Source organism: Astatotilapia calliptera, chromosome 23 (genome assembly GCF_964374335.1).
Source record: "Astatotilapia calliptera chromosome 23, fAstCal68.1, whole genome shotgun sequence".
Classification (NCBI taxonomy): Eukaryota; Metazoa; Chordata; class Actinopteri; order Cichliformes; family Cichlidae; genus Astatotilapia; species Astatotilapia calliptera.
The window spans coordinates 41072404-41098445 of NC_137443.1; the positions used below are offsets into that span (position 1 = coordinate 41072404).

The 26042-nt window shown below is 40.3% G+C and overlaps 1 protein-coding gene across 1 annotated transcript; it reads left to right on the plus strand.

Moving 5' to 3' along the window:
• The first annotated feature begins 4234 nt into the window (after nt 1-4234).
• Nucleotides 4235-25806, plus strand: LOC113015989 (protein-tyrosine kinase 2-beta-like). The gene is made up of 30 exons (XM_026158419.2): nt 4235-4467; nt 4564-4895; nt 5300-5478; nt 6035-6122; nt 6195-6274; nt 6363-6425; nt 6833-6887; nt 6982-7122; nt 7346-7417; nt 7591-7692; nt 8021-8135; nt 8703-8742; nt 9007-9038; nt 9139-9186; nt 11488-11582; nt 11735-11816; nt 13265-13365; nt 13454-13569; nt 13809-13909; nt 14029-14118; nt 18285-18489; nt 18590-18695; nt 19109-19156; nt 19600-19719; nt 19886-19918; nt 20749-20773; nt 21020-21054; nt 21171-21305; nt 24930-25010; nt 25307-25806. The coding sequence occupies exons 2-30, from the start codon at nt 4692-4694 to the stop codon at nt 25553-25555; spliced, it is 2841 nt and encodes a 946-aa protein (XP_026014204.2). The 5' UTR covers nt 4235-4467; nt 4564-4691; the 3' UTR covers nt 25556-25806.
• The last annotated feature ends 236 nt before the right edge of the window (nt 25807-26042 follow it).

Below are 26042 nucleotides of genomic sequence, written 5' to 3' on the forward strand. Positions count from 1 at the left end.
TTCTCCACAGCTTCTTCAGATCCTTTCACGTCTGTCAGATGTGCTTAGGGTGAATCACAGGGCACCAGTGGTGGTCCTTCCAGTTCTGGTATTCGATGGTAAGTCCCAGTCGGGCTCCACGGTGCTGGGCTGGGAGCACAAAGCCTACTAGAGAACACCAGGCCCTCAGGCCACACTCATGAAGTCTGATTGTTTGGTCAGAGACATTCACGCCAACGTCCTGCTGGAGGTCATTTTGTAGCTCTGGCAGTGCTCGTCCTGTTCCTCCTTGCACAAAGGAGCAGATACCGGTCCTGCTGATGGGTTCATGACCTTCTACGGCCCTGGTTAGCTCTCCCACAGTAACTGTCTCCTGGAAACTCCTCTATTTTCTTGGAGACATAGCAAACCTTGTGGCAATGGGACATATTGATGTGCCATCCTAGAGGAGTTGGACTACCTGTGCAACCTCTGTTGGGACCAGGTAAATGGTAAATGACTGGTTCTTATAGTGCTTTTCTCTTTTAACTGAGCACTCAAAAGGCTTTATATAACATGCTTCATTCACCCATTCATACAAGCACTTTTTTCTTTGCTTAAGTGTTCAGAGAGGAACTTGAGGTTAGTATCTTGACCAAGGATATTTGACATACAGGCTGGAACAGCCAGGGCTAAAACCTGTAGATGACCTGCTCTACCACATCACCTCATGCTACCAGTAGTGACACTGGCCTTAGTCAGATAAAAAACTAGTGGAAAAAACAGTCAGAAAAGATGTGGAGGGAAAAAATATCTGTAAAACCATTCCTGTTTTGAGGGTTGTCTCATTGTTGCCCTTCTAGTGCACCTCTTGTTAGTTTCATTAACACCAAAGCCAGATTAATATCCCACAACTTTATCTGACTGCATCTCTGCGTTTTCATCTGCAAAAACAGCATCTTGTAGTTTAATGATCGATAACTAATTGTTTCAAATAAAGTGTAAAATGTTAAATGACTGCACCTCTAGAAAAGTGTGACACAAATGCACTGATCTTAGACTTCAAAGCAAACTGGGCTGGGTCATGTTGGGTGTGAAAAAGAAAATTGACAGATCACGCTAAACAGGATGTCACACTAAGAATTTATATATTCCAAAAGCTTTAAGTTGCTTCAATGTGTGACTTTTTTCTGCCGCTGCCAGTAGCTGATGATATTTACAACTCGCATGTCTTCGATTCATTTGAATTTTATTTTGTTGCTGCACAAGCCTTCATTTCATCTGTTATTATGAGTTCCACGCAGGGTCTGAGCAGAATGCCACTAGCTACCATCCTCCATAAAGTAAACCCCAGATCTCAGTGACCAGCCAGGCCAGAGCTGATAGTCAGCATGCTGACTTACTGCTTCTGAGTCTGCAGAGGAGAAAACACAGGCACAGATGCTGAGCACGACACACCCAGTCTGAAAAAAGTAACTGAATCTTCCATCTTCCATCCCCCTATTTTTATAAATATGTTATAAATTATGTTCAAATACATAATTTAAAAATGTAGATTATGTAAATTACTCCATATTGTGAGACTATTCAGTGCATGATGTTCTTAAAGCTGCTGGCCTACAGTCAAATTCCACTTGGCATATTCCTTTGGCTTGGCTGCTGTACAGATAGAAGGCATTTCTACTGATTAAGTAATTAACAGACTAAAGAAGAAAATCAAAATCAAACAAGTAGGGAAACAAATGCAAGTTGAATAGTTGGAATATCATAAAAATCACCTGATAAAGGTTAACCTGGTACAACATGGCGAGCTTCATCACCAACAAAACGCCAACTGATATCTTTTGGAAGGTGTTGTCTACATCCACAGATCCATCTCTCCAATCGGTTGGGTGTGATTTTCAGGTTGTTGTGCAGTTCACTGTGGAGATGATTTCACATCAAAAAACTGTAGAACTAGCACCGCCTACTCTGCCTTTAAGCTGATTGGCTGTCTCTGGCAAACAGAAGGCTTAAACAGCAGGTGGGCGGGGCTTCTGTGCTTGAGATGACCATATTGAGTGTATCCGCTATCTAAGATATCACTTAGAATCAAGAGCAAACACAAATGTCAGCAGTCTGACCTGGGCCTACTTAAGACACTGCTTGGAGTTATAGTAAATTCACCGTGCCAAATTTCTTAAGTGTTCCCGAGGTATCACTCAAACTTATCACTTTATTATTTATTACCTCATCCGCTCTGTCCAACTCTGCTTGGATAAGCAGCTGCTTGTTGTTTTTGTAACACTGCCAAAAGAGAAGTTGGTGAATAAACTATGCAAAGTCAACACTCATAACACGTTATCTTTTTTCAACTGCTGTAAATGTAGATACCAATAGATAGGCAAATAGTTAATGTCAACCAGTCAACATCGGGCAGAAATATGCACTTTATGTAGCTTTTCAAGAAGTATTATAAGACAATGTCAGACAAATGTACATTTTCTTGTGTACTTTGTGTACTTTGTGTTGGCGTCTGCTAGAAAATGCAAAAAGGTTACACTCGTACTTGCATGTACATATTCCATATGCATATGTGATCCAACCCACACACGTCCATATACTCATTTAGAGAACCACCTAATTCATTCTCAAAGTCAACAGAGGTAAAGCAAAACCACTGAGGTAGAACCTGAAACCAGGAGGCTAAAGAATTTTCCATCATGGCCACCACAGGGTACGCCTTGCCTCTAAACACATTTGCAAACTGTCCAGTTGCATCTTTAAATAAATCCTCTATTTAGGACAAACATTTTTGTTATGTAAAACAAGAGAACTCCATAGATAAGCTGAACCTCTTATAACAGGATGAGATATACAAAACTGTCAGATGTACTTTTGGTCATTTTAAGGTGGACAGCTCTTAGTGTACTCCACAGTAAGTTAGAAGTTCAATAAAAACCTATGCTAAAATGGTGACTTACAGCAGGTTCAGATATGCTGACACTAAACATAGTGCAGTTTAAGCTTAATTACTGCTCACAGAAATGATGACCTTTTGATGGTGCTAGATAAAACATTAAGACACCATCACGGTTATCCAAGTTTTTTTGTCCCTAAAGTCAAGCTGGTGATTTAAGCAGTTTAAAGGGACGTATTCTGTTCATTCTAACACTGATTCTATTACAGTAGCTTTGAATGATTCATAGTTAAAAAAAAATAAAATCCTTATTTATCTTACACTGGCCCTTTTTGTAGCCCCAAAATACAGCTGGGGCTGTGAGCACTTCTACATACAGGGCTGTGCAAAAGTCTTGAGCTATATTTAATTTCTTTATATTTTGCAGAAAAATCAAAAGTTGGTGCCCCTATTTATTAAAATATGTGAAAACATATATGGAAGTACAATATATAAGGCAAAAAGACTGTTTGTACAACCACCTTTATTCTTCAGCATAGTCTAATCTGACATTGCTTTAAGTAGTCTTCAGGAATAGTTATCCAGGCTTCTTGAAGGACATCCCAAGCTCTTCTTTGGATGTTGGCTGCTTATCTTCTGTTCTCTATCAAGATAATCCCACATTGCTTCAATGTTGAGTCACAGACTCTGGGGAGACCAATCTGCGACTGATAGTGTTCCACTCTGTGCTTTGCTATGTGCTTCTTTGTCAGGTCTTTGTCTGACTTTTTCCCGTTTCTTAAGGACACGACTTTCAGATACTGTTGATCTGCTGAATAGAGTATTTAAGCCTGCCATTTCTTCTTTTGTCCTCCACTTGTCCAGTTTCCTCACATTTTTCAAGGATACACTGCACACCATGCTAAGATATGTGGGGATCATCTTTTTTGTATCTTTGTATCTTTTCATATATTCAACCAAAGAAATGGGAAGGAGTTATGTGTTTTTGTGACAGGCTGTCACCAGAAAAGTTCCTAAAAAAACAATTAAAAATGGTTCTTTTGCTGATTTATCCCTTGAGATAGATGCTTTTTCTATTTTTAGCTTGCTTAACAAGTGGAGGAAAAAAGAATTGGTAGCCATATCTACATATGTGTCTAGATTTAAAATTCATGCAAGTTGTTCCTTTTACATATCGCCTGTTTAGTAATCAGGCCACACTTTCCAATTTCACCTGCGAGGTACTTTTGCTGACTTTTTGAAGAGGAAGCAAATGTCCCGTGGGCTATGCCACTTTTGCACAGCAGTGACTTGCGGTTGTGGACTGTGCCATTGCATGTAAGATGGGGGGTGACACAGTGGTTTCATCAGTCCTGTCAGTTTTTCTGTAGCTGCACTTCAACTTCCTCATTGGCTCGTCAGTGCTGTTTCCTCTTTCGCGAACTGATATGATTCTTGTTCAGCAGACAACTTCTTATAGGTCTGCTCTTTTAATCTCCAGAAGAACACAAACAACACAAACCTTTGCTTTACAAAGTAATAGGTGTGCGCTCTGTCGCTGGGTTTGAATAGTCTTCGTTTTTCAAAGGCCGCATGAACATTGAGCCGTACGTGAAGCTTGTGCAAGACTGGTGAGTACAGAGACATCGCAGCAGAATTTAAGCCATTTACTGACACATGAAAGCTCTTTAAGTCTAACAACACGGTGATCTCTTACATGTCCCCAGCTTCAATGCGCCCCTACCTGTTTTCTGTGTGAGGGAGAAAGAAGCAGCAGACTGAAAACTTGGACAGTCATGGATGTCTAAGTGCAGTAGCTGTTTGTGTGTCTGTGTGTGTGTCGAGTGAGTGCGTGATGTCGGGAGACACCAGCACCCTTTCCTGGAGGAGCATGTCTCTGACCAGCCAGTCAGATTCCTCGGACCTGTCTCCAACAGCGGGTGTCCACAGGGATGTCCTCTCCCAGGTGAAGATCATCAAAGTGTGTTTCCTCAGCAACAGCCCCAACCTGGGCAAGAACTTCAAACTCATCCGCTGTGAGGAGGGATGGACTGTCAAGGTAGACCTTTTTTTTACTCTTACTTCATACTCTACTCTAAAACTATAAAAGCTTTACTCTGCTGTGCTTATCAGATAGACTGAAATGCTTTAATAATGTTCTGCCGCCCTGCTTTCAGTTACTCTTCTCTAAGTTTTCCTGACTTTATTGGCATCACTGCACTCAGATGTATTCTTCATACCTTCTTCTAAGACAACAAGGAAGTCTGTTTTGGATTTCTGATAACAGGATGCACACACTGATAAACAAGCCTTGCGCTGGCATTTAGCCTTCGCTTGAGTTCTCTAAACCTACATCAGAACGGAATTTATTCACATGACACAGCACGCGTTGTAAAGTTGATATCAAGCTTATACTGGAAAGCTAAAATTCAATATGCTTCTCTGTAATTATTTCAATCCCAGAATCTGATCAGCACGGTGCTGTCCAGCGGCTGCGTTGGTCCAGAGATAAAATACACCCAATGCTACGGCCTCCTTCTCAAACACCTCAAATCCTCAGAGATACACTGGCTGCACCCTGATCTCACTGTGGCTGAGCTCACCCACCGCTACGAGCAACAGCACCTAGAAGCTGAGTGGAGGTTGGTAAACCTGTCACATCGCTGAATATTTTGTTTTGACTGGTTTTGACTGGGCGGTACACTCAAAAACACAAAAAAAGGATTCTTCGGCAAACATGAAGCGATATTTTTGAGTAAAATGCAGCTGAAATGTATAAAATCAAAACTTTATTTATTCATATGATTAATCATTAAAGAAATGTGCTTGGTATGTACAATCTTAAAATACAGTAAAGATATTTTTTTTTAGCCTTTTTTGGATAGGGACAGCTTAGAGAGACAGGAAAGTGGGGAGAGAGAGAGGGGAAGACAAGTGGCAAAAGTCCACAGGTCAGACTTGAAGGCAGGCCTCTCCAGCCATACAGCATTTGGTCGCCTGTGCACCCACTGAGCTAAGCATCCCACACTGAAAATATTCAAATAAAGTGTACTCTGTCTATCTAAATCTAACAAAAGTATCGATACTAAGCCAGGAATCTGATATCTCACAAATAACCAGCTGACATTATTGCTATTTGTGATATCTCAAAAATAATATAAAGTTTATGACCGTGAACTGTGATCTTTATTTATTCAGATATGACTTGAGGATCAGATACATCCCATCAGACTTTATGAAAAAATTCCAAGATGACAGAACCACCATGCTCTACTTTTACCAGCAGGTCAGTAAAATTGTCAGTGTTTTTGCACCTTCGTCTTAGCGGTTTAATTAAGGTTTACACGTTTACCCTCAGGTACGAAGTGATTATATGCAGCAGTATGCCTCAAAAGTAAGCGATGGAATGGCTCTACAGCTTGGCTGTCTGGAAATCAGGTAACATCTCATGGACAAAAGAAAAACTGGGCAATAATTGTGCATACTTTCATGGAAAACTGATGAATGGTACTGTTACTACTTACAGGAGGTTCTGCAAAGACATGAATCCAAACGGATTGGAGAAAAAGTCAAACTTTGAATTTCTGGAGTAAGTTTAGCATGCATAACCTTCCTACTTCTCATGCTACTGCCTGTTTACCTTTTACCTCAGGCCTTTCATGCCTTTGTGGTACATGCGTGTGTACCACTTTATTGTTTTTGTTAGTTGTTTTTTTTTAAATAGGCCTGCGCCACCTATTTAATCAGCATTTCTCAGAAATAGAAGGGCTTTCTATTTCTGAGAAATGATATGTGGATATGTGGTGAAAGGTGGATGAAAAGGAAGAGTAAAAATGACCAGATGCAGTCTCCGGTTAACACAAAAAGCTACATAAAGTGCATATTTCTAAAAGTGAAAGTTTCACATTACATATTGTTCTAAACTAGAGAGATGCGGGGTTGCATCAAGTTTTTGTTTCATTATAGCTGTCTGACTTCCCTTTATTCCTCCATTAGGAAGGAGATAGGACTCGACCTCTTCTTCCCCAAAGAGCTCATTGACAGCATGAAGGTATGGAGCCAGAACATTTCGATACAATTTCTGCCTAAAGTTACAGGATGAAATAAAATGTGCCTGATTGTCTCCATCTGCATCTGTGTATCAGCCCAAGCAGCTGCGTCGCATGATCCAGCAGACATTTCAGGGCTACTCGGCTCTGAATCAGGACCAGTGCATGGCGAAGTTCTTCACCACTCTGTCTCAGTGCTGGTGCTTCACACAGGAAAGCTTCGCCTGCCAACTAGTGGTGTGTATTTGATGTGTGCACTGGTTGTCACGTATACTGGCACTGAATAAAACAAGTGGTGACTGAATTCTAACAGTAAAAACTTGTTTTGTTTGAAGATAAAACGCAGTGCAGTGCTTTATATATTTATGTTTTTCATTTCTTTGTGTTCACAAAAATGGGATCTCTTCTCTTCTCAGAGAGGTTTCAAAATTATTAATGTGTGTACTTTGTGTCTCTGTAGCAAGGCTGGAGCTTAACAATAGACTTAGTTATTGACCCTGATGGGATTAGTCAGCACACTGAGAACTCAACGGTGAGTTTGAACTTTCTCTTACTTCTATTAATTTTTGTTTGATCTCTTAAAACAAATCTGTCATGGTGTGTGTGTGTGTGTGTGTGTGTGTGTGTGTGTGTGTGTGTGTGTGTGTGTGTGTGTGTGTCTATTTATATATAAATATATTGTCTAAATCTTTTAAATCTTTTCAGCCCATCTGTTTGGCCAAGTTCTCTCAGGTCCGCAGCATCTCCTGTACTGCAGAGAGTGATGGGCGAGCTCTGCTCAAAGCGCACATTGAGGGAGCCAAACAGGTAGCACTGAACTTCCTGATTTGTTTAACTGCTGTGTTTTGTTTCATTTCTACCTTTTTCATCACTTCCCTGGAGGCGTCAAATCGTCAAAGACTTCCAGGGAAGTAATGAAAAAGAACTGATGAAATTTTGAAGTACAGTAGGTATCATTGTCCCCATCACCGGGGGAGAGTGATAGGGTTTATGATCTAGATTTTTTTTTTTTTAAATCACACTGCTTTTACAAACAGTAGTTGTGTTGTAGAAGTCGCATTGACTATATCTTAATGCACCCAGTGTTTTTTAGTTCTTAGTGCAGATTAAATATCATGTATCTTCCACCCTCCAGCCGCTGTCAGTGAACACCTCCTCCCTGGCAGTAGCAGAAAACCTGGCTGACCTGATTGATGGCTACTGCCGACTGGAAGGCGCTGAACGTTCACTTATTGTCAGCCCCAACAAAGGTAAAAGTAATGTCCATCCATGCAAAAAGTAAGGGTCTTGAGATTAAAAAATGTCTTTTACAAGCGTGTCCTGGCCAGAAAAACAGCTGTATAATGGAGTTGCATAAGCTGGTATCACATGCATACTGGAGACTTTACGAGATATTCATTCTGCAGCTCATTCCAGGGGGAAGGAATGCCTTTCCACCCATCTTCTTAACCACTTATCTAGCTAAGAGTTGTGGGAGGGCTCAAGTACGTCCAAGCTATCATAGATTGACAGGTCGGGTATAGTTTGGACAGAGTGCCAGTCTATTGCACTCTTTTTTTCTTTTTTTTTTACATGATAACATGTGACATTTCCATGTAACCCACTCATCCTGCTTAATCCTGGCACTTACTTTTGGCCTCTTGGCTCTCACTTTCCATGAATTTGATATTACATTTGACATTAAAAAATAAAATTAAGCCATGTTTTTCCCACTTATTGCAGTAAGGTTTAGTATAACAGAGCATGAGACTGTGGAAAGAACCTTTAATTGCCTATTCCTGCCACCTATGCCTTAACCAGATATCTGACTCTTACAGGGAGAGATACGCGAATGAAACTTCCTGACATCCCAAAATGGTGAGCGTGATGAGTCAATTTGGAAAGTTGTGGGTTTTTTTTAAATGTTATTAAAGGTGACACATTGTTTTCCCTCGGTGGGGATAATTTAGTAGAAGCATAACGTATGTGGGTGTAGTTTATTTTAAGATCTTCCTCCTCTGTGTTCATTTTTTCATATGTCTACCGCTCACAGCTGATATGTCACAGATGTTTGCTGAAACGTTTGCTTGTATACAAAATGTTACAGAAAGAAAGAAACATTTTTCTCTCTTCTTCTTCCAGTGCTGGTTCCAGTGCTCACAGTAAAGGTTTCAGTAAGTACTAATCCAGCCTCTAGAATTTTACTTTTAACTTTAAAAGCAATGTATGTATGTATACTAATAATGTGTTTTTCTTTTATTCGTTTAACTTTAGATTCTGATATTTATGCTGAAATCCCTGAAGACGGAGCTGACATTAGTGGTGAGTAGCATTTTACTTTAAATCAAAATTGATCCTGAAGCTCACGCAGATTGTATCGCTACCAATGAGCCAAAACCATCTGTCAGTTAAGGTGTTTGTGTTATTGCGATGGCCAGTTGTGGGGATTTTGTTATATAATCCCCTGCTGCTCTCTTCCTTATTGAGAAAGAATGAAAATGTTAAAACACTGTTGCAAAACAGCAAACTAAGAAAAGCTGGAGTATTCAAAGTGAGTAAGTGGAAAGTTAAAAATGTACATGTAAAAACTTCCCCGGGTTTAACCAAAATTATACAGTACTGTGCAAAAGTCTTGAGCCGCCCTCATTTCTGTATATTTCCCTTCCAAAAAGACTGAATCTAGTTTTGTTTTTTTTTTAGGTTTTTTTAACGTAACCTTGAGCTTCCTGAAAGTCTTTTAATGTTTTTCCTTGGACATTGACTGCTCTATACCAGTTCTATAACTTGGTTTGGGGTTTTTGTTTGCTTCTTTGTTGTTAAGGTACTTCAAACTTATGAATCATTCAAACATAAAAAGGCACCTAACTCAAGGGATGAGCCAGTGTTCTGTTTTCACATAATAACTTGGCAAAGAACCAATTTCTTTAGTTGAATCTATTAAAAATTATTTAGATAACACAGTTTGGCAGACAGGCACCGGGAGGGGCTCAGAGTAGAGCAGCTGCTGCTCCACATCGAAAGGAGCCAGCTGAGGTGGTTCGGGCATCTGACAAGGATGCCCCCTGGGTGCCTCCTGGGTGAGGTGTTCCAAGCATGTCCCACCGGGAGGAGGCCCCGGGGCAGACCCAGGACACGCTGGAGAGATGATATCTCTCGGCTGGCCTGGGAACGCCTTGGTATTCCCCCGGATAAGCTGGAGGAGGTGGCTGGGGAGAGGGAGGTCTGGGCCTCTTTGCTTAGGCTGCTGCCCCCGCGACCCGGCCTCGGATAAAGCGGATGAAGATGGATAGATGGATGGATGGATGGATGGATGGATGGATGGATGGCAGACATACAAATAATATTTATGAACCAGTGAGGTGATCCCCAAAGAGCTGTAAGATGAAAGCTTGGGATTTCTCAACATTGTGTGCAGCGTGTCCTTAAAAAATCTGAAGAAACTGGACAAATGGAGGATAAAAAGAATAAATGGCAGGTGTGGGAGATGCATCTGGCTATTGATGGGTTGATCGATGTGTTCGCTGGAGCCTCATCAGAAATGGTCTTGGTTCAATGGCCAGCTGGTGTCAACAAGTACCATCAAATTTTGATCCACTATGAAATACTATCTGAAAAGCAACTGGTCGACAACTGCTTCATTTTTCAGCATGTCAGTGATCTCAAACACACTGCCAATTGTAAAGCTGCCTTTAGACTATGATGAAGAATAAAGGTGGTCATACCAAATATTGAATTGGAATTGTACAAACTCTGTTTTTGACTTACAGTATTTTTATATAGGTGCGCAGATGTTTCAATAAATAGCTGCACCTATTTTCCTGGTGGTATATTTTTGGCAAGACTTTTACATAGTACTGTATATTTATTTTGGTTTACACCTACGCAGGGAGTTTATTAGATGACAGCTGCAGTGAGGAGTTTACACCTTCTGGGTACTTGTAGTGGCGTGTATGCGGTACCTTTGGTGCAGGCTCTCTGTGGCTGGTGTCAAATACTTTCGAGTTGTAACATGGTCTGTTTCACCTCTTATCCATGTCCAGTTCCACCTCCATACTTTGGATGTCACTATTAAACACAGATATCAGGGCTTTATATATTTATAGAAGTACATTGACTGATAAATAATTTAGGGCATTTAGATCTTATTTACTTGTTTTCTTGGTGCACTACTAAAAACAAAGGTAGCTTTTCCTTTTTTTTTCTTTTATACTTGCTTGCTATGTTCCTTTAAATATCCAGGAGATGTGGGTAAGTAACAAAAAGTGCCTGGGTTGGAGAAAATTTTGCAATTAAATTAAGGTTATTATTATTAATATTTACATCAAATTATATGCATGAGCTGTTATCACAGCTCACATTGTAGTTTCACTTTATATGACTCAGAAAATGAACATACTGCTGCAAAGTGTGAAACAGAGGATGTAAACGTGTCCCAACATGTAAAGGAAGGAAGTACAAATAGTGGCAAACCACACATCCTGTTGTGTGTAGGCTTTTCTTTTTGTTTTTTTGTTTTGTTGTCTTGTCTTGTTTGAACAGCTTTACATTTACAGCATATCACCTACCTTTTAAAAGAGGGAAACGTGGAGTTTTCTCAACCTGTGCCTTTGTTTCTGTGTGCAGAAAGGCACAAGATCTCCAAGGAGGATTTCGTTGTGGGACGGATCCTGGGCGAGGGATTCTTTGGAGAGGTTCACGATGGAGTTTATAAAAGCCCAGTGAGTCCATCTGTTGTGTTGACTAACTAGCCTCATGCTAAGGCTCAGACATGCTTGATAAGAACATCCCACAAATATCCATCAAACCCAAAGCTGAAAATATGAAAAAGGTTTGCAAATGTAAACCACTGTGCGTGTGTGTTTGTCTGCAGACAGGGGAGAGGATCCGAGTGGCCATCAAAACATGTAAGGACTGTTCGGCTGATGTAAAGGAAAAGTTTCTCAGTGAAGCCGGTGAGTGCATTGCAGCTGCAGTGATTGTTTCCTTTTCTTTTGCACTACACATGTCAGCCAGCATGTGCAGGGGTTTGTGACGCAACTGCAGCACGTAGGAATTTATACAAAAAAAGCACTTTAGGGCCAAGTTGGGTCTTATGTGGGTGGGTTCTGATACACTTGAAAATGAAAGTGTTGGCTAATTTTTGCTTAAAGAAGTAATGAGTAAAGTGTGACAAGCCAAGAGTGAAATGTGCTAGTTTAGATCATTTGAAGGTTTTTGCACCAGTAACGAGGCTGATGTAGTGAACTTCCTGTTGTCTGCTTGTGGTTTCATGTAATAACTCCGACGGCTAAATGTGGGAGTCTGGAAGCCGCAGGTTTTATCATCCATTGCAAAAACATCAAAGCTTGAGACGTAACAAACTTTGATGTTTTCTGTTCTGAGATAGACAAAACATTCCTGAGGTCCGGACCTTTGCTGATGGTTAAACTGTTTAAATCAAGCGTTACATTTTGAAATTTCATGGTCACAGGACGAAATAGCCGACATTTTTGTTACGCTTTTCCCCCAGAAATGCCCTGCTTCTTCTTCCATGATCATCAGCAACACTCTTCTTATTTTCTTTGTTTAATCCAGCATTCACATTTGCATTTCTATGTAGCACTCGTTTTGGTCTCAACCCTGTCCTGTTGCACTCATCACGCTTCACTAGCTGCAAATTCACCAGCTAGCCGCACGTTTCTTTGCTGGGCATGCAGTGGGTGTTAAACAAAATGAGCAACAGAAGCTCCTCTGGAATCAGGTTTTTAGAGTTAATCAAACATGCACTTTTGGGTGAAAACTGTATGACAGTAAAATATATAATAACATTCAATTAAAGAGCTGTGGGGTCTTTTAGGGGATGCCACATGATGGCTCTCCTCTGTAAAGTAAAGTTGAACATGTTTTATTTTTAAGCCTATCAAACATGAGCAATTGCCCATGCTCATCTGATAGGAGGGGCTTAGAAAAGAGAGGGGAGAACTATCGATTTTGCTTCTGAAGAAAATAATTATAATCTTCCTCATAAAGTATGAACAAGACTTGCACAAAAAGCAGAAGTCAAATGTATTTTTAGATAAAGAGCTTAGGTTAGGCACAGTGGTGTGATGGTTAGCACCATTGCCTCATAGTGGGGAGGTCCTGGGTTTGAATCGACCACCTGCCTGGGGCCTTTCTGTGAGGAGATCGCATGCTCCCGGTGTTCTCTCTGAAGCCATGCAGTCAGTAGGTTTAGGTTAATCTGTGTAGTTGTCTGTCTGCCTAGGCTGGAGTAATGCTAAAAAAATTGTAAGCAGGACTTTGGGGCTAGTATGGCTTTTGTTATCTATAAACAAAAAGCCATAATATAACCAAGAACCATTGCTGCATGTAATCTCTGTCTGTCTCTACATTAATAAAGTCTGAATTCTCTCTGTTAAAGACTTGATGAAAAATCTGGATCACCCCCACATCGTGCGTCTGATTGGAGTCATTGAGGCCGATCCTGTCTGGATTGTCATGGAGCTCTATGAACACGGAGAGGTATGTTTTTGTGTTTTTATTCTAATGGTAAACCTAAAGTATCACAACCTAAACCGTGACTTGCAACTGTGCCTTGTTTCGCTCACAGTTGGGGAACTACCTCATAGAGAACCAGTACAGCCTGAGCACAGCGACGCTTGTCCTCTACTGTCTACAGATATGCAAAGCTTTGGCTTACCTAGAAGGTCTCAACATGGTGCACAGGTAGCACATTTTCCACAAGTAGTGTGCTTTCATTACCTGCAGTGTATTTTAAGAAAGAAGCTCAGCAGGACTGAATAAAAACATTTTTATTTTGCAGAAACTTTAAAGCCTCTCTGCATGTTGTGCAGATATTAAGTGAAAATGGTTTGCATGCTGATTTCTTTTGGTGTGATGTTTCTTTATTCTTCGCGTCAGCTTGTGGTTTCTATTTTCTCTGTCTGTCTGTCTGCGGGCCATAGAGACATAGCGGTGAGAAACATCTTGGTGGCGTCTCCAGAATGCGTCAAACTTGGTGACTTCGGCCTCTCTCGCTACGTAGACGACCAAGAGTATTATAAAGGTGCACACATCGACAAGTTTCGAATGTTTGTAGAAGTCAAAATAAATGTCATGTTTTTGCTTTGCCCGTTTAACTGCACCCATTAACTTATTGAATCTCAATTTCTCCTCTGTGTGCAGCTTCAGTGAGTCGTTTACCAATCAAATGGATGGCGCCAGAATCCATCAACTTTAGACGTTTCACCACAGCCAGTGATGTCTGGATGTTCGGTGAGAAAAAACAACAACAAAAAAATTCATTCTCTCAGTTACACATGTAGGTCTTTACTCCGTCTGAACACAATACAGGCTTTTATTAAACCAGGAACAGAAACAAGTAGTGCTTAAAGTTAGTTTCACCGCGGTACAGCTTGAGGTTTTCACTCAGTTGATTTGTAATTCCTCAGGCTGTAGACTGATGTGAACCATGTTATTTAGTCCTTCCATCTCTCATAGCACACAGTTTTTGGGCTGATGTTAATGCTTGAGGAGTCCACTTCAATTTTTTTTTTTTAATTTAGAGCCAAATCACAACAACAGCCGTTTCACAGGAGCTGTTGTTTTGGCATCTTGAGGCATGTGAGGCTCTGCAGCTAGTGAGTCAGCCAAACGTTGGGAGTTTTTAAAGATAACCCACCTCAGCACTCAGCGACCCATCTGTGCAACATAATGTGGTCTGCCGCTTCATGCCTGAGTTACTGTGGTTCCCAAATGCTTTCTCTTTGCAGTAATACCTCTTACAGCTGGTCATGAAATATCGAGGGGGGAAGAAATTTCATGAACTGAGTTCATAAAGATGCAGATTGATTTCTGTAAAAGCAGACTGTGCCTGATTTTACACACCTATGTTGGGCTACAGCTATCGATTTTAGTGATCAAGTGTTCTACCGATTATTCCATTAATTAATCGAGTAATACACAACAAATACTTATGTCTTATTAACTACTAAAACCAAGTATTCAAAAGAGAAAGAGGCAGGTCTTTAAAAACAGCTCATAGGTTTCCAACCTAAAATAAGTCATAAATTAAATGGGTTTAAGTCCTCTGAGAAGGCTTTCTTATGCTAGGCTTACACTGTGCGATTTTTGGCCCATTTTGAGCCGATTTTCCAGTCGTGCGACCGTTTTGGTGATCGGCCCGATTTTGGCCTTCATCGTACGTCGTGCATCATGTAGTATACGTGGGGTAACGAGAAGCGATTAACACCTCACGACCAGCTCCCAATCATCAATCGCTTGGTCGGGAGGAGGGTGTCACCGCAGCTGCTCACACTGCGCACGCGCAAACACATAAACGTCGGTGAGCACGGCAGTGCAGCGTGTGATCTGGACACAAGCGATGGAGGCACTTGTAGAACTTTGGAAAGCTCATCCGAACCTTTTCGATGTGGCCTCACAAAATCATCACAACCACAACAACCGTGACAATAGTTGGATTTACACTGCTGCTCAATCACAGCTGCTTGATCAATGTTTTTCGTTAGCAATTTAGCAAAGTTGATGGTGGTGTGTGTGTGTCTGTGTGAGTGAAAGACAGAGAGGGTGAGTGAGCGACAGATTTTCTGTTATAACCTTCATTTTTATGGACGCACAGTGTGAGCACTCAGGTCGCATCAGAGCATCGGGCCGTATAGTGTGAGACCCTGCAGACCCAGTTTGAGCAGGAGCGGAATCGCGCGACTGAAAAAATCGCACAGTGTATGCCCAGCTTAAGTATGTGTGTCTGTGTGCGTGTGTGTGCATATGAGCAAGTGTGAAAATGTGATTGAGTATGTTTGTCTGTAAGCCTTTGAAAGAGCATGTGGCAGCTACAATGAAGAAAAGTGAGCATATCAACTTCCTCAGAAGTGAGCACTTTGATGCAACGCTTCCTGCTGCCGAAAACAGGCGTGCTGGTGTTTGCAGCTGTCAGTAATTATTGTTAATAATATTTAAGTGACCCACCTAAAAAACCCAAGTCAGAGGCTCAGACTTTCCTGGAACATGTACACATTTTTGAAAAATATTTTTTTAAAATATTAAAATATTATCAATACAATACAATACTACGGAGCCCCGCAGGGGACATGGGAGAAAAAAAATTAAGACGGACTTTTGCGAGATCTCGCAAAACTATTTCGGGATCTCGCAAAACTTTTGCGAGATCTCGCAAAACTTTTAGCCGCATTCTTCGGACGCTGGCTCGAAGCTGACCGGGAGGTCGAGGCACGATGTGCCGGGAAAGCGGTGTTCCTCCCGGCTGTAGTAGATCTCGACCTCCCGTTAGCTTCGAGCTAACGGGAAGAATGTTTTATATTAATCATTTGTAAATCAGTGAAACAAGTGAACCAGCCATCATCATTTTACATTGTGGGCTACAAAAAGCCCATAAGTGGGCCATACCAGACCACTGAAACTACGTTATGAATCGTAAAATCACCAAAAAAAGAAAATGCTCCTTGTTAAAAAAAACTGTAATTCCTGTAGTAGATGGTGTCAAAATAGGAATGTGTTTTTCATCGTTTATCTACCAATTAATTAAATAGATGTAGATTGAGGTGCTTTATATGGGACATAAAGACCGTACAATAATACAAATCAATCAGTAAGAAGAAAAGCTGTAAAACTTAAAGGTAAAAATCTATGCACTTCTTCACATTTTCCAAAGCTGTCCAATGTCCCACATTCTGGCCCCGGACCGTATGTTTGCTGTAAACTAATGTTACTAAAGCCTAGAATTGAATATAATTTAGTATGCATGCTGCATATCATGGGGCGCCGTTTTTAAAGTGAAACATGCTGAAATTAACGTCAACATTTTTTCACATTTAGCTCAAAACCTTACAAAAACATGTTTTTTCAAGTAATTTTTTACAACATTTAGTAAAATGTTTGTAACTTTTCATCAAATGTTAAATATTAAATCTAAATATTATATTTAAATCTAAATGTTAAATGTTAAATGTTAAATCTAAATGTTAAATGTTAAATCTAAATATTATATTTAAATCTAAATGTTAAATGTTAAATCTAAATGTTAAATCTAAATATTATATTTCAATCTAAATGTTAAATTTGCATGTTAGCCTAAACATTTAGATTTAACATTTAACATTTAGATTTAGCATTTAACATTTAGAATTAACATTTGGATTTAGATTTAAATATAATATTTCGACTTAACATTTAGATTTAACATTTAAAATTGTGTTTTAACTATGAAAAGTTACAAATATTTTACTAAATGTTGTAAAAAAGGACTCGTTTTGAGCTAAATGTGGAAAAATGTTGCCGTTAATTTCAGCATGTTTCACTTTACAAACGGCGCCCCATAGCATGTTACTAGTAACAAGCGCTGCAGTTTTGGACATTTCCTGAGCTTGCCAGTAACAGCTACAGCTCCGGTAACAGTGTGCGTAGACAGACTCCTCTTTATTCTATTACAGCGTCATCTTCACTGCTGCTGTTGTTTCTCATGAGTCTTTTTGTTGAGATAAGTAGGGGCTGCTTGAGCTTAATGGTGTAAGACATTTTATTCACACGCGTGCTCCTAAATACATTTGTACTGGTTTTAGTCACAAATTTAGGTGAAAGGCTCACAACTGTGCAGTGGTCAGTGGCAGCTGAGTGCTGCATAGTCGTGGTTTATCAAAGCATCACAGTAAAGAATTTACATTAGGGATTTTTTTAGTAATCAAGTCTCTCAGTGAATAATTGCAGCCCCACACCTATGGGACTGAAGACATGCTCAGTACTTTTGTTCATGTGATGCAGAGATGTCAAACATACGCGGGCACCAGATTTGGTTGGGCAAAGACTCCAATCTGGGCCAATGGACAGCTTGAAAAATGTGACAGAATGCATAAATTTTCACATGCATTTTCATAAATTTTACAGCTTTTCTGATTAATAAAGACCCCTCCCTGCCACTGAAATTTATACTGCACCAAAGTAATTAAGTAGCAGATAAATGATGATAATAACGCTCCTGTTTTTAAAATATCTACTATAGAAATTAAATTGTTTTTCCCATTTTTTACAGTCAGGTCACAGGAAAAAGCATGATATAAAATTATTAATTTTGTTTCAAATCACCTTGTTTGATTTGAAACAAAATTAAAAGTGTCTAAACATCATGAGTGTGTCTCTCTAAAATCTGATGTGCAAGCTTAAATCAAGTTTCATGTCTGAAATAATAGTTTAGTTGGGAATCATCTTAGAGACAAATCTGCTGATGTATTTATAAACCACATTTGCGTGATGAAAGTGTAAGTGCCAGTCTCAGTGTGAATAGATAAACATAGATTATTTTTAATATAGCTAATCGTGTGTGTGTGTGTGTGTGTGTGTGTGTGTGTGTGTGTGTGTGTGTGTGTGTGTGTGTGTGTGTGTGTGTGTGTGTGTGTGTGTTCAACCAGCTGTTTGTGTGTGGGAGATCTTCTCAATGGCCCAGCAGCCGTTCTTCTGGTTGGAGAACGGGCAGGTGATCACCCAGCTGGAAGCGGGCGTTCGACTCCACAAACCGCAGCTCTGCCCGCCCATCATCTACTCGCTGCTTACCCGCTGCTGGGCCTATGAGCCCAGTGGCCGTCCCAGCTTTGGCCAGCTTGCCTGCTCCCTCAGGTGCACACTCACCTAACTGAACACATGACCCCCAGTACATGCAGAAGAACTGATCCCACTATTCAAAGTTATATAAACTGATGATGCCTGTGTTTAATAGTGACGTCCACAGAATGGAGGTGGAGCTGGAGAAAGATGAGAGGCGAAACAAACCACGGTCCAACTCGATAGCATTTGATCCCAACCACACGGAGCCTCCACCAAAGGTACCAAAGGTGGCTCAAGACTTGCACAGCACTGCACACACATATATTTTTGTTGCGTTACAACGCATCTTGAAAGTGAAATACACCAGAGTTTCTGCTTATTAAATGTGTCAAACTTTTCACTTTGGTCTCATAAATGAAGCTGCATCTGCAGATGCTACATGCTAGTTCCTTCATATTCAGGTTCCTAGAAAGCTGGAGATAGTGTGGAAGTAAATGGGGAAAATCCAGTCTTTCATTAACTCACACAGATCACTTTCTTTTTCACAAGCAATTTTCAACCATTTATCTTTTCTATACGCTTATTGTGATTTTTAAAATGTCTTTTTTCATGTGTATGCAGTTTAAAGTTATGTGCAGAATGAATTATGTAAATGTTTTAACCTACATATTGTCCTCTTTCTTTCTCTTAGCCTTCCAGATCAGCAGGCAGCACCCTTCCCCAAGGCTCACACATACAGGTATCTAAACACACTTACACACACAGATATACAATAGTGTACACATACATGTATATTAGTGTCTAAATTCAGATTCAGCTGCGCGCGTCCCCTTACCCAGGAAACACATATTCAGTGAATGTTAATACAGTTTTGAAATTTTACCTTCACAAAACCGCTTCTTATCAGCAATTGCATTATTGATCTTTTCATATTGCTTAGAGTCACGTTCGTCGGTGGAAGCGCTTCTGCTAAAGGGGTTAAAATTGGATGACTGGAGGATATAGTGGAGGAAACAGAACACGTGACAAAATCATTGAAGGGGAAAAACTGTTTTACATAAGCAACTGAGAAAAAGTTACAAAAAACACATGAGGTTTTAAATAGCTATCTGCGCTGTATAATAAAATTAGTAACATGTCAAGGACGTGTGTGTGTCTGTGTGTGTGTTTGTGCATGTGTAGGTACCTCCAAAGGATAGCATCCCAGCATGGGAGAAAGAGAGAGTGGAAGAAACTTTGGAAAGACAAAGAAGAGAAATGATGATGGACAAAAAGTGGCTGGAGCAGGAAGAGAAACATCTGGTGAGAGATCACACACACAAACACACACATAATGCAGCCAGGTTTGAACCACAGGAGTTTAGCAGTGTAACAAAATGAAGTGATACATGTCTGATATTATTTCATGGGACTATAATTGATTACACATAAAGCACTAAAGCTTCTTTTTAAATGTGTTTTCCTGTAGGGTCCTGTTGTGGGACGAGATACACAGATCGAGGTACTTTCTTCTTCTTTTCCTCTTGTGCAAATCATGCTTTGATCAGCGCGAGGCAGAAACCCAGTTGAAAATACAGCTGCTCGGCCATGCAAACCCATGCCGTGAAGCTCCTGATGCACAGTTTTTGTGCTGATGTTAATACCAGAGGAGATTTGGAGCTCTGCAGTGTTTGAGTCATTACAGTACTAGCTATAGCTATGCAACCACCTCAGCAGTGAGTAAACCCACTGTGCAACTTTAAGTGATTTCCCACTTCCTGGCGGAGTTACCATGATTCCTAAATGCTTCAGATTTTCTGGAATACTGCCAACATTTGATCGTGAAATATCTAGGTGGGAAGAAATTTCATGAACTTACTTCCAAGGTGCGAGGAGAAGGACAGAGATCTGGTGACAGATCTTCCTTAATGCTTCAGCAACACATGAAGCATTAAGGAACAACTTTATTGGTTGACCAGCGTGTTTCAGCTTATGGCTTTCATCGTGGTCACAAGTCGAAACACGTTGGTCTTTTGTCCATATAGTGTAAAACTATAAATGTTAAATTGATCTTCCATCTACAGTTCGAGCTGACAAAAATTCAGTGGTGACTTGTTTTCATCAACAGAGTTTAAACTTTTAAGACACAAACCTTGTTGTGCTTTAAATAACTCATCTGGGTAGCTTAATGAGGAAGTTGATTTACTCAAAAATGTGGTAATGGTGTGGGGGTTGGGAGGGTGATTGGTTTAAACATATTAGTTTCCAAAGATTATTTAAATGCTGCTGGCTAACCGTACTCTGTTAAGTTGATAAAGAGTATCTGTGTCACTGTTTCTCTGTTATTTGCAGCTTCCTCACAACAGCTCAAAAAACGGTGAGTCCACTTTAAATTTTTAGGTGTCTTCAGCGTACATACACTTTTCTTAACTGCAGTGTAACGTACAAAATTAATTAATTAATTAACTAATTAGTACCTTTCAAATTTACTCCAACATTTATAATCCTTTTTTTTTTTAATTGTTAAGCATCAGCTGTTCATGGAGTGTGCAAAATCCTGTGCTGTTGGCATTACTAGTCTGATACATGGCTTTGATTTATTAGATTCTCTTCTGTGTTTCAGGTCCTCCACAGAAACCTCCAATGCCAGCTGCACAGGTAAAAGTGCACAATAAAGTTTTCATCGAAAATAGTTAAGAAAGGGTTGAAAATGTGGACATTTTAAAGCTTAAATGAAGCTACGTGTCAGTAAGAGCTTTCTTGTACTGCTGCAGCCTCGTCCCACAGCTGAGCTGGACCGATCAGGTGATCAGGTTTACACCAGCGTCATGGCGATGGTGAAACAGGTGGTCCAGCTGAAGAATGATGTCAACACACTGCCGGCTTCTGAGTATCCCAATGCTGTCAAGGTAGGTCTATGTTAGTATCTATGATACACTGAGGATCACCTTTTTTCAGAGCACACAGTACTGACAGCAGAGGGCGCCATTGGTTTAGCTCAAGCAGACATAAAGCTTTCTATCAGGTGTAGGAGAGTTTATACAACTAAACATAAGTTCCAGCATTTAAAACATGGGACATTTGTAGTGTTATTAAAATTAACAACAGGTGAACTAGAGGGGCAACAATGAGACAACCAATGTTCCCTCTAAGCTGCGCGCGTGCGCAATTGCGCACTGCTGGCACGGTCTCTGCGCACAGAAAATCTGTGTTGCGCACAAAAAAATCTAACCTGAATTGAAATTAAAACTAAAACTTTAACATTCCTGTTTTTCAGTGTTAGTCAGTAAGTGACTGGCTGCTCCCGTATGGGAATAGAACGATGCCACCTTATCCCATAGTCCAGCCAATGATGCGATTCACATTCGTATACACGCAGTAAATCAACGTCGTTGACAGGCTATGACAGTGTCCTTATGCGCCGACACCGGTGTTTTAGCTAGCAAAGCGGGCTGATGTGGAGTGAAGCCACGTTAATGACAACGTGTACAACCATTGGAGATGTGAGCAGGACAGACGGAACAATTGACGGAAAAAGTGTGGACTTTATACCAGTTTTTAAATTGTGTTGATCGGCCACGTAAAACCAGAGTTATGATAAAAATATATGCAATGTTTGGTTTTCTTCCTGAATACTGTCGTTGTTTATATTTACTGCGGGAAGTAGTGATGTGTCGGTCGGCTCTTAGAGCCGGATCTTTGATGTGAACGACGCGAGCCGTGGGTTTTTTTTTCTTTCTCTCACCCTCTCTCTCGCATAAAAACTGCAAAACACGTAAAAACTCAAAACACGTACAAAATACAACAGAAGTGCTCCAGGATGCTAGGGGCAGTGTTGAACTTTTGTTACCTAGAGGCTACACAAGCCAGCAAGTACCAACGACCAGATTTGGTGTGTGGTAGTAACAGGTAAATGAACATTTTTTAAAATTATTTAAATATATATGAGTGCTTGTGTATAAATACACAAACAATACACATATGCTTTCAATTGTGTAATTTAAGTGATCTAAGTAGCTCTGTTTTGGAAGTTCAGTTAATGCTAGTGTGTTTTGGAGTTTGTACGTGCTTTGTCTCTAGGGGCCACCGCATATATTTATATATATACATATATAAATAAATTCCTTTTGTGCATAATTTTATATTATTGTTAATAATAAATTAATTAAAGCAACAAAACAACCTGAAGAGCCTGTTCGGAGCCGAAAGAGCCGGTTCTCTAAAAAGAGCCGGAAATCCCATCACTAGCGGGAAGAAACAGTAAAAACTGCGAGAGTGCGTTTGAGGAAAACGCTCAAACGCACTCTCCGCCTATCAGCAAAAACAACACCAACCCCCCCCCCCCCCCTTCCTATTGGTGGAAAAATGTACCATGTCGACCAATCAAAAAACTATATATGGTAACAGATGTTTAGGAAGGGGGGAAGTTTTAGGAGTGACGGCGGTGTTTTGAGATGTGAGAGATTTGCGACGTTTAGCGCAAATCTTGTGTAGTTAGTGTGTAGTGTAGTGAGTAGTTTTGTTGTGTGTGTCAGAACAATGAAGCGACTGCTGAATATTACAGGTGTTACAGGAGTGATACATCTCCTGCTGTCAGGCCTGCAGGTACCAGGCTGTTGTTCTCCTTTATCTCATAGTGGACAGAAATTATTTTTTGGAGTGGCACAAATAATTTTTGTGACATCAGATTTGATGCAGAACAGCTGATTGTTCTGTAAATACTTTGAAATGTATATTTTAAAAAAACACCTTGGCTTAGGGCTGGGCGATATGACCCAAAATTCATATCTCGATATTTTTTAGCTGGCGATATAAGATATATATCTCGATATATCTTTTTTTAAAGCCATAAAGTAAGAACAAAAAGAGAGTTCTTAGTCAAAGCTGTGTCCCAGATGTCACACAGGCACTTTTATTAACATAGAGCAGATGTACATAAAATTTACTCAAAAATAAATTATGAGCATTTATTAAATAATAATGCTCCATAAATAAAAGAAAACAATGTTGTTTTTGTGCATAACAAAAAGCTCACAAATGTGCAGTCAAAATGTAAAGTAAAAGACGAGCACTATAACAAAGACAGATTTCACAGCTGCTCTGTTCCCAACTTCTACTGCGTGACTGACAGCCTGGAGTTTGTAATCCGCTTCGCAACCACGTCTCTTAACAGGTGCCATTTATGGTCCTTATACACAGTAAGGTAATATTACGTTGAAGCACAGTACGTATCACTCCGCGAGGCTCAGCCGTAATCCATCAAGCGGTGCAGCTCCGTAGCTTACCAAAGTCGTACTAAAACATTTTTTGACAGATTGCTGAGCGCCGTGTTCCACATAAAATCGGTTCGCGGCCATCAAGCACAACCAGAATTCATACATAAGGCGCGCTGTCAACTTTTGAGAAAATGAAAGGATTTTAGTCCGTGCAGCACCTCTGGCTGCATGGCGTTAGCGTGGTTAGCTCGTTAGCGTGGTTAGCTAGCTAACACGTTGACGCCGTCCAGCCCCACGCACGGGGCGATGCGCAGTAACTCGTTAACGGAGATTTGCCGTGTCCATCTTGTCGCTTCCTGCAGGTGAAGCGATGGGGGAGGAGGGGGAGTTGTGTTCAGTGAAGGAGAGGCGAGGCCGAGTAACGTTGCGTAAAGACGAAAGTGGACGAAAGAAAGGCAAACTTGCGGCTCCGCAAGTATAATTATAACGTAACATAGACTATATCGATATAAAGGATATGGTCACATCTTATATCTCGTATAAAAATATATCGATATTTTTTAAAAACTCGATATATCGCCCAGCTCTACCTTGGCTTCATTTTTAGGTATCCAGTAATCCAGGAATCCAGTAACTTTTTTGAAGAAGTAACTATATAATTAATTGCCCAACGTTGGTCATTATATACTGTATTTTGCAGACAGAGAGTTACAGGACTCTCTCCCAGACCACAGACTCAGACTCATAATACAAGTCAGAGCTTTACAGAAAATAAAAACAAAGTTTAACTTATTTTAATTTTTAAGTCTTTTTAATTTTCATTGTAAGTGGGCTAAAGCAGTTAATTTAAAGTGGTCTAACATAAATGTAAATGCTGTAATTTGATTATTTTAATAAACCATGTAACTTGGATGGATTCGATGCTGGTGTGACCACAGTGCAAACGTCTGCTGCTGTCCAAGGGACCGCTCAGGGCGTTTGTGTGTTCGCTCAGACACGTGAAAAATTAGAGGGAACATTGGAGACAACTCCCAAACTCATCATGTCCATCATTAGTGCTGTAACTGTACGATACACGGACCTTTTTTCAGGAATAGTTTGAGCCACTGACAGTAGAGGGCGCTGTTGTTTTAGCTCATGCACACATAAAGCTCACTATCACGTAATGGAGAGTTTACACAACTAAACATGAGTTCCAGCTTTTAAAACAAGGAAGACTGTTTGTATTTGAGTAATTGATCATTTTATCCTTCCTCGTCCTTACTTCCACATCTCTCACTCCATTCATCTTCGCTTTTCTCCATCATCCACCTGCAGGCAGTGGGTATCTCTCTCCGGACCCTGATTCAAAGTGTTGATGAGATCCTGCCCTCTCTGCACTCCTCTATCACCTCAGAGGTAGGTTTCAAATATTGTCTGCCTTATGTTTTGTGACAGTGTATGCATATCAGCCAGCAGACCAGATGCAGAGGGATTTTCTTTGAAGATTCACATAAACAGAAGTTATGTTGTGAAACAACGTTAAATACTCAGTGCAAAAAGGCTTTTTGGCTTCTATGTGTGTCAATATAGAGATTATTACCATTTGACACTTTATGCCATATATAAGCATACTAGATCATCTTTTCAGTCTTTATACTTTTTTTTACCTCCTGTTGTCTGTATGATCTGATCTTCCTTCTGGTCCATCCTAGATTGAGGGCACGAAGAAACTGCTGAACAAGGATTTGGCAGAGCTGATCAATAAGATGCGACTGGCCCAGCAGAACTCCATAACATCACTAAAGGAGGAGTGCCAGAAGCAGATGTTAGCTGCTGCTCACACTCTTGCTCTTGACTCCAAAAACCTCCTGGATGCTGTGGACCAGGCTCGAGTCAGGGCCAACCTTGCCAAGCCTAAACATGACTCAGAAGATGAAGAAGATTCTGGGGAAGACACATAGGTTCCCTGCTGATCAAACGAACTTGAAATTTGGCTTTAGTTATGAAAGGATCAGTTCTTTTCTTGAGGACATGTGGAGGCTATGTCCTTATGGTGCAGCTCTGTCCCGAGGGGACAGGGGTGTATCAGCTAATGAAAGATGTCATACTGTATTTGTATATGCGCTTAAACAACTGAACTGAAACGCTGAATGTATTAATAATATTTGTAGTGTTTATTCTATATTTTTACTATTAAAAATTATGACCTTTCTGTGTTGCAGTGGTCATTTTATGATATAAATTAATGATACATGATACACCTGTGGTATTAATGTAAAAATTCTATGTTGCTTTGTTCTCAAGTTATTGCATTCACACCTGTGACCTTGATCTTTAGGTCCAGATCACTTCAGTTTGAAGTCATTCAAAAAATTTTATTTTATTTAAATTTTGGTATCAATTTGAAAAACCTACATCGCCTCATTCTGGAGTTATCCCAGTCACAAA

Bases quoted from the DNA above. Each gene is read 5' to 3' on its own strand.
- LOC113015989 (XM_026158419.2), top strand. From the start codon at position 4,692: ATGTCGGGAGACACCAGCACCCTTTCCTGGAGGAGCATGTCTCTGACC. The intron at 8,743-9,006 runs GTGAGCGTGATG...TTCTTCTTCCAG, and splicing joins CTTCCTGACATCCCAAAATG to TGCTGGTTCCAGTGCTCACA. The intron at 18,490-18,589 runs GTGCACACTCAC...TGTGTTTAATAG, and splicing joins CAGCTTGCCTGCTCCCTCAG to TGACGTCCACAGAATGGAGG.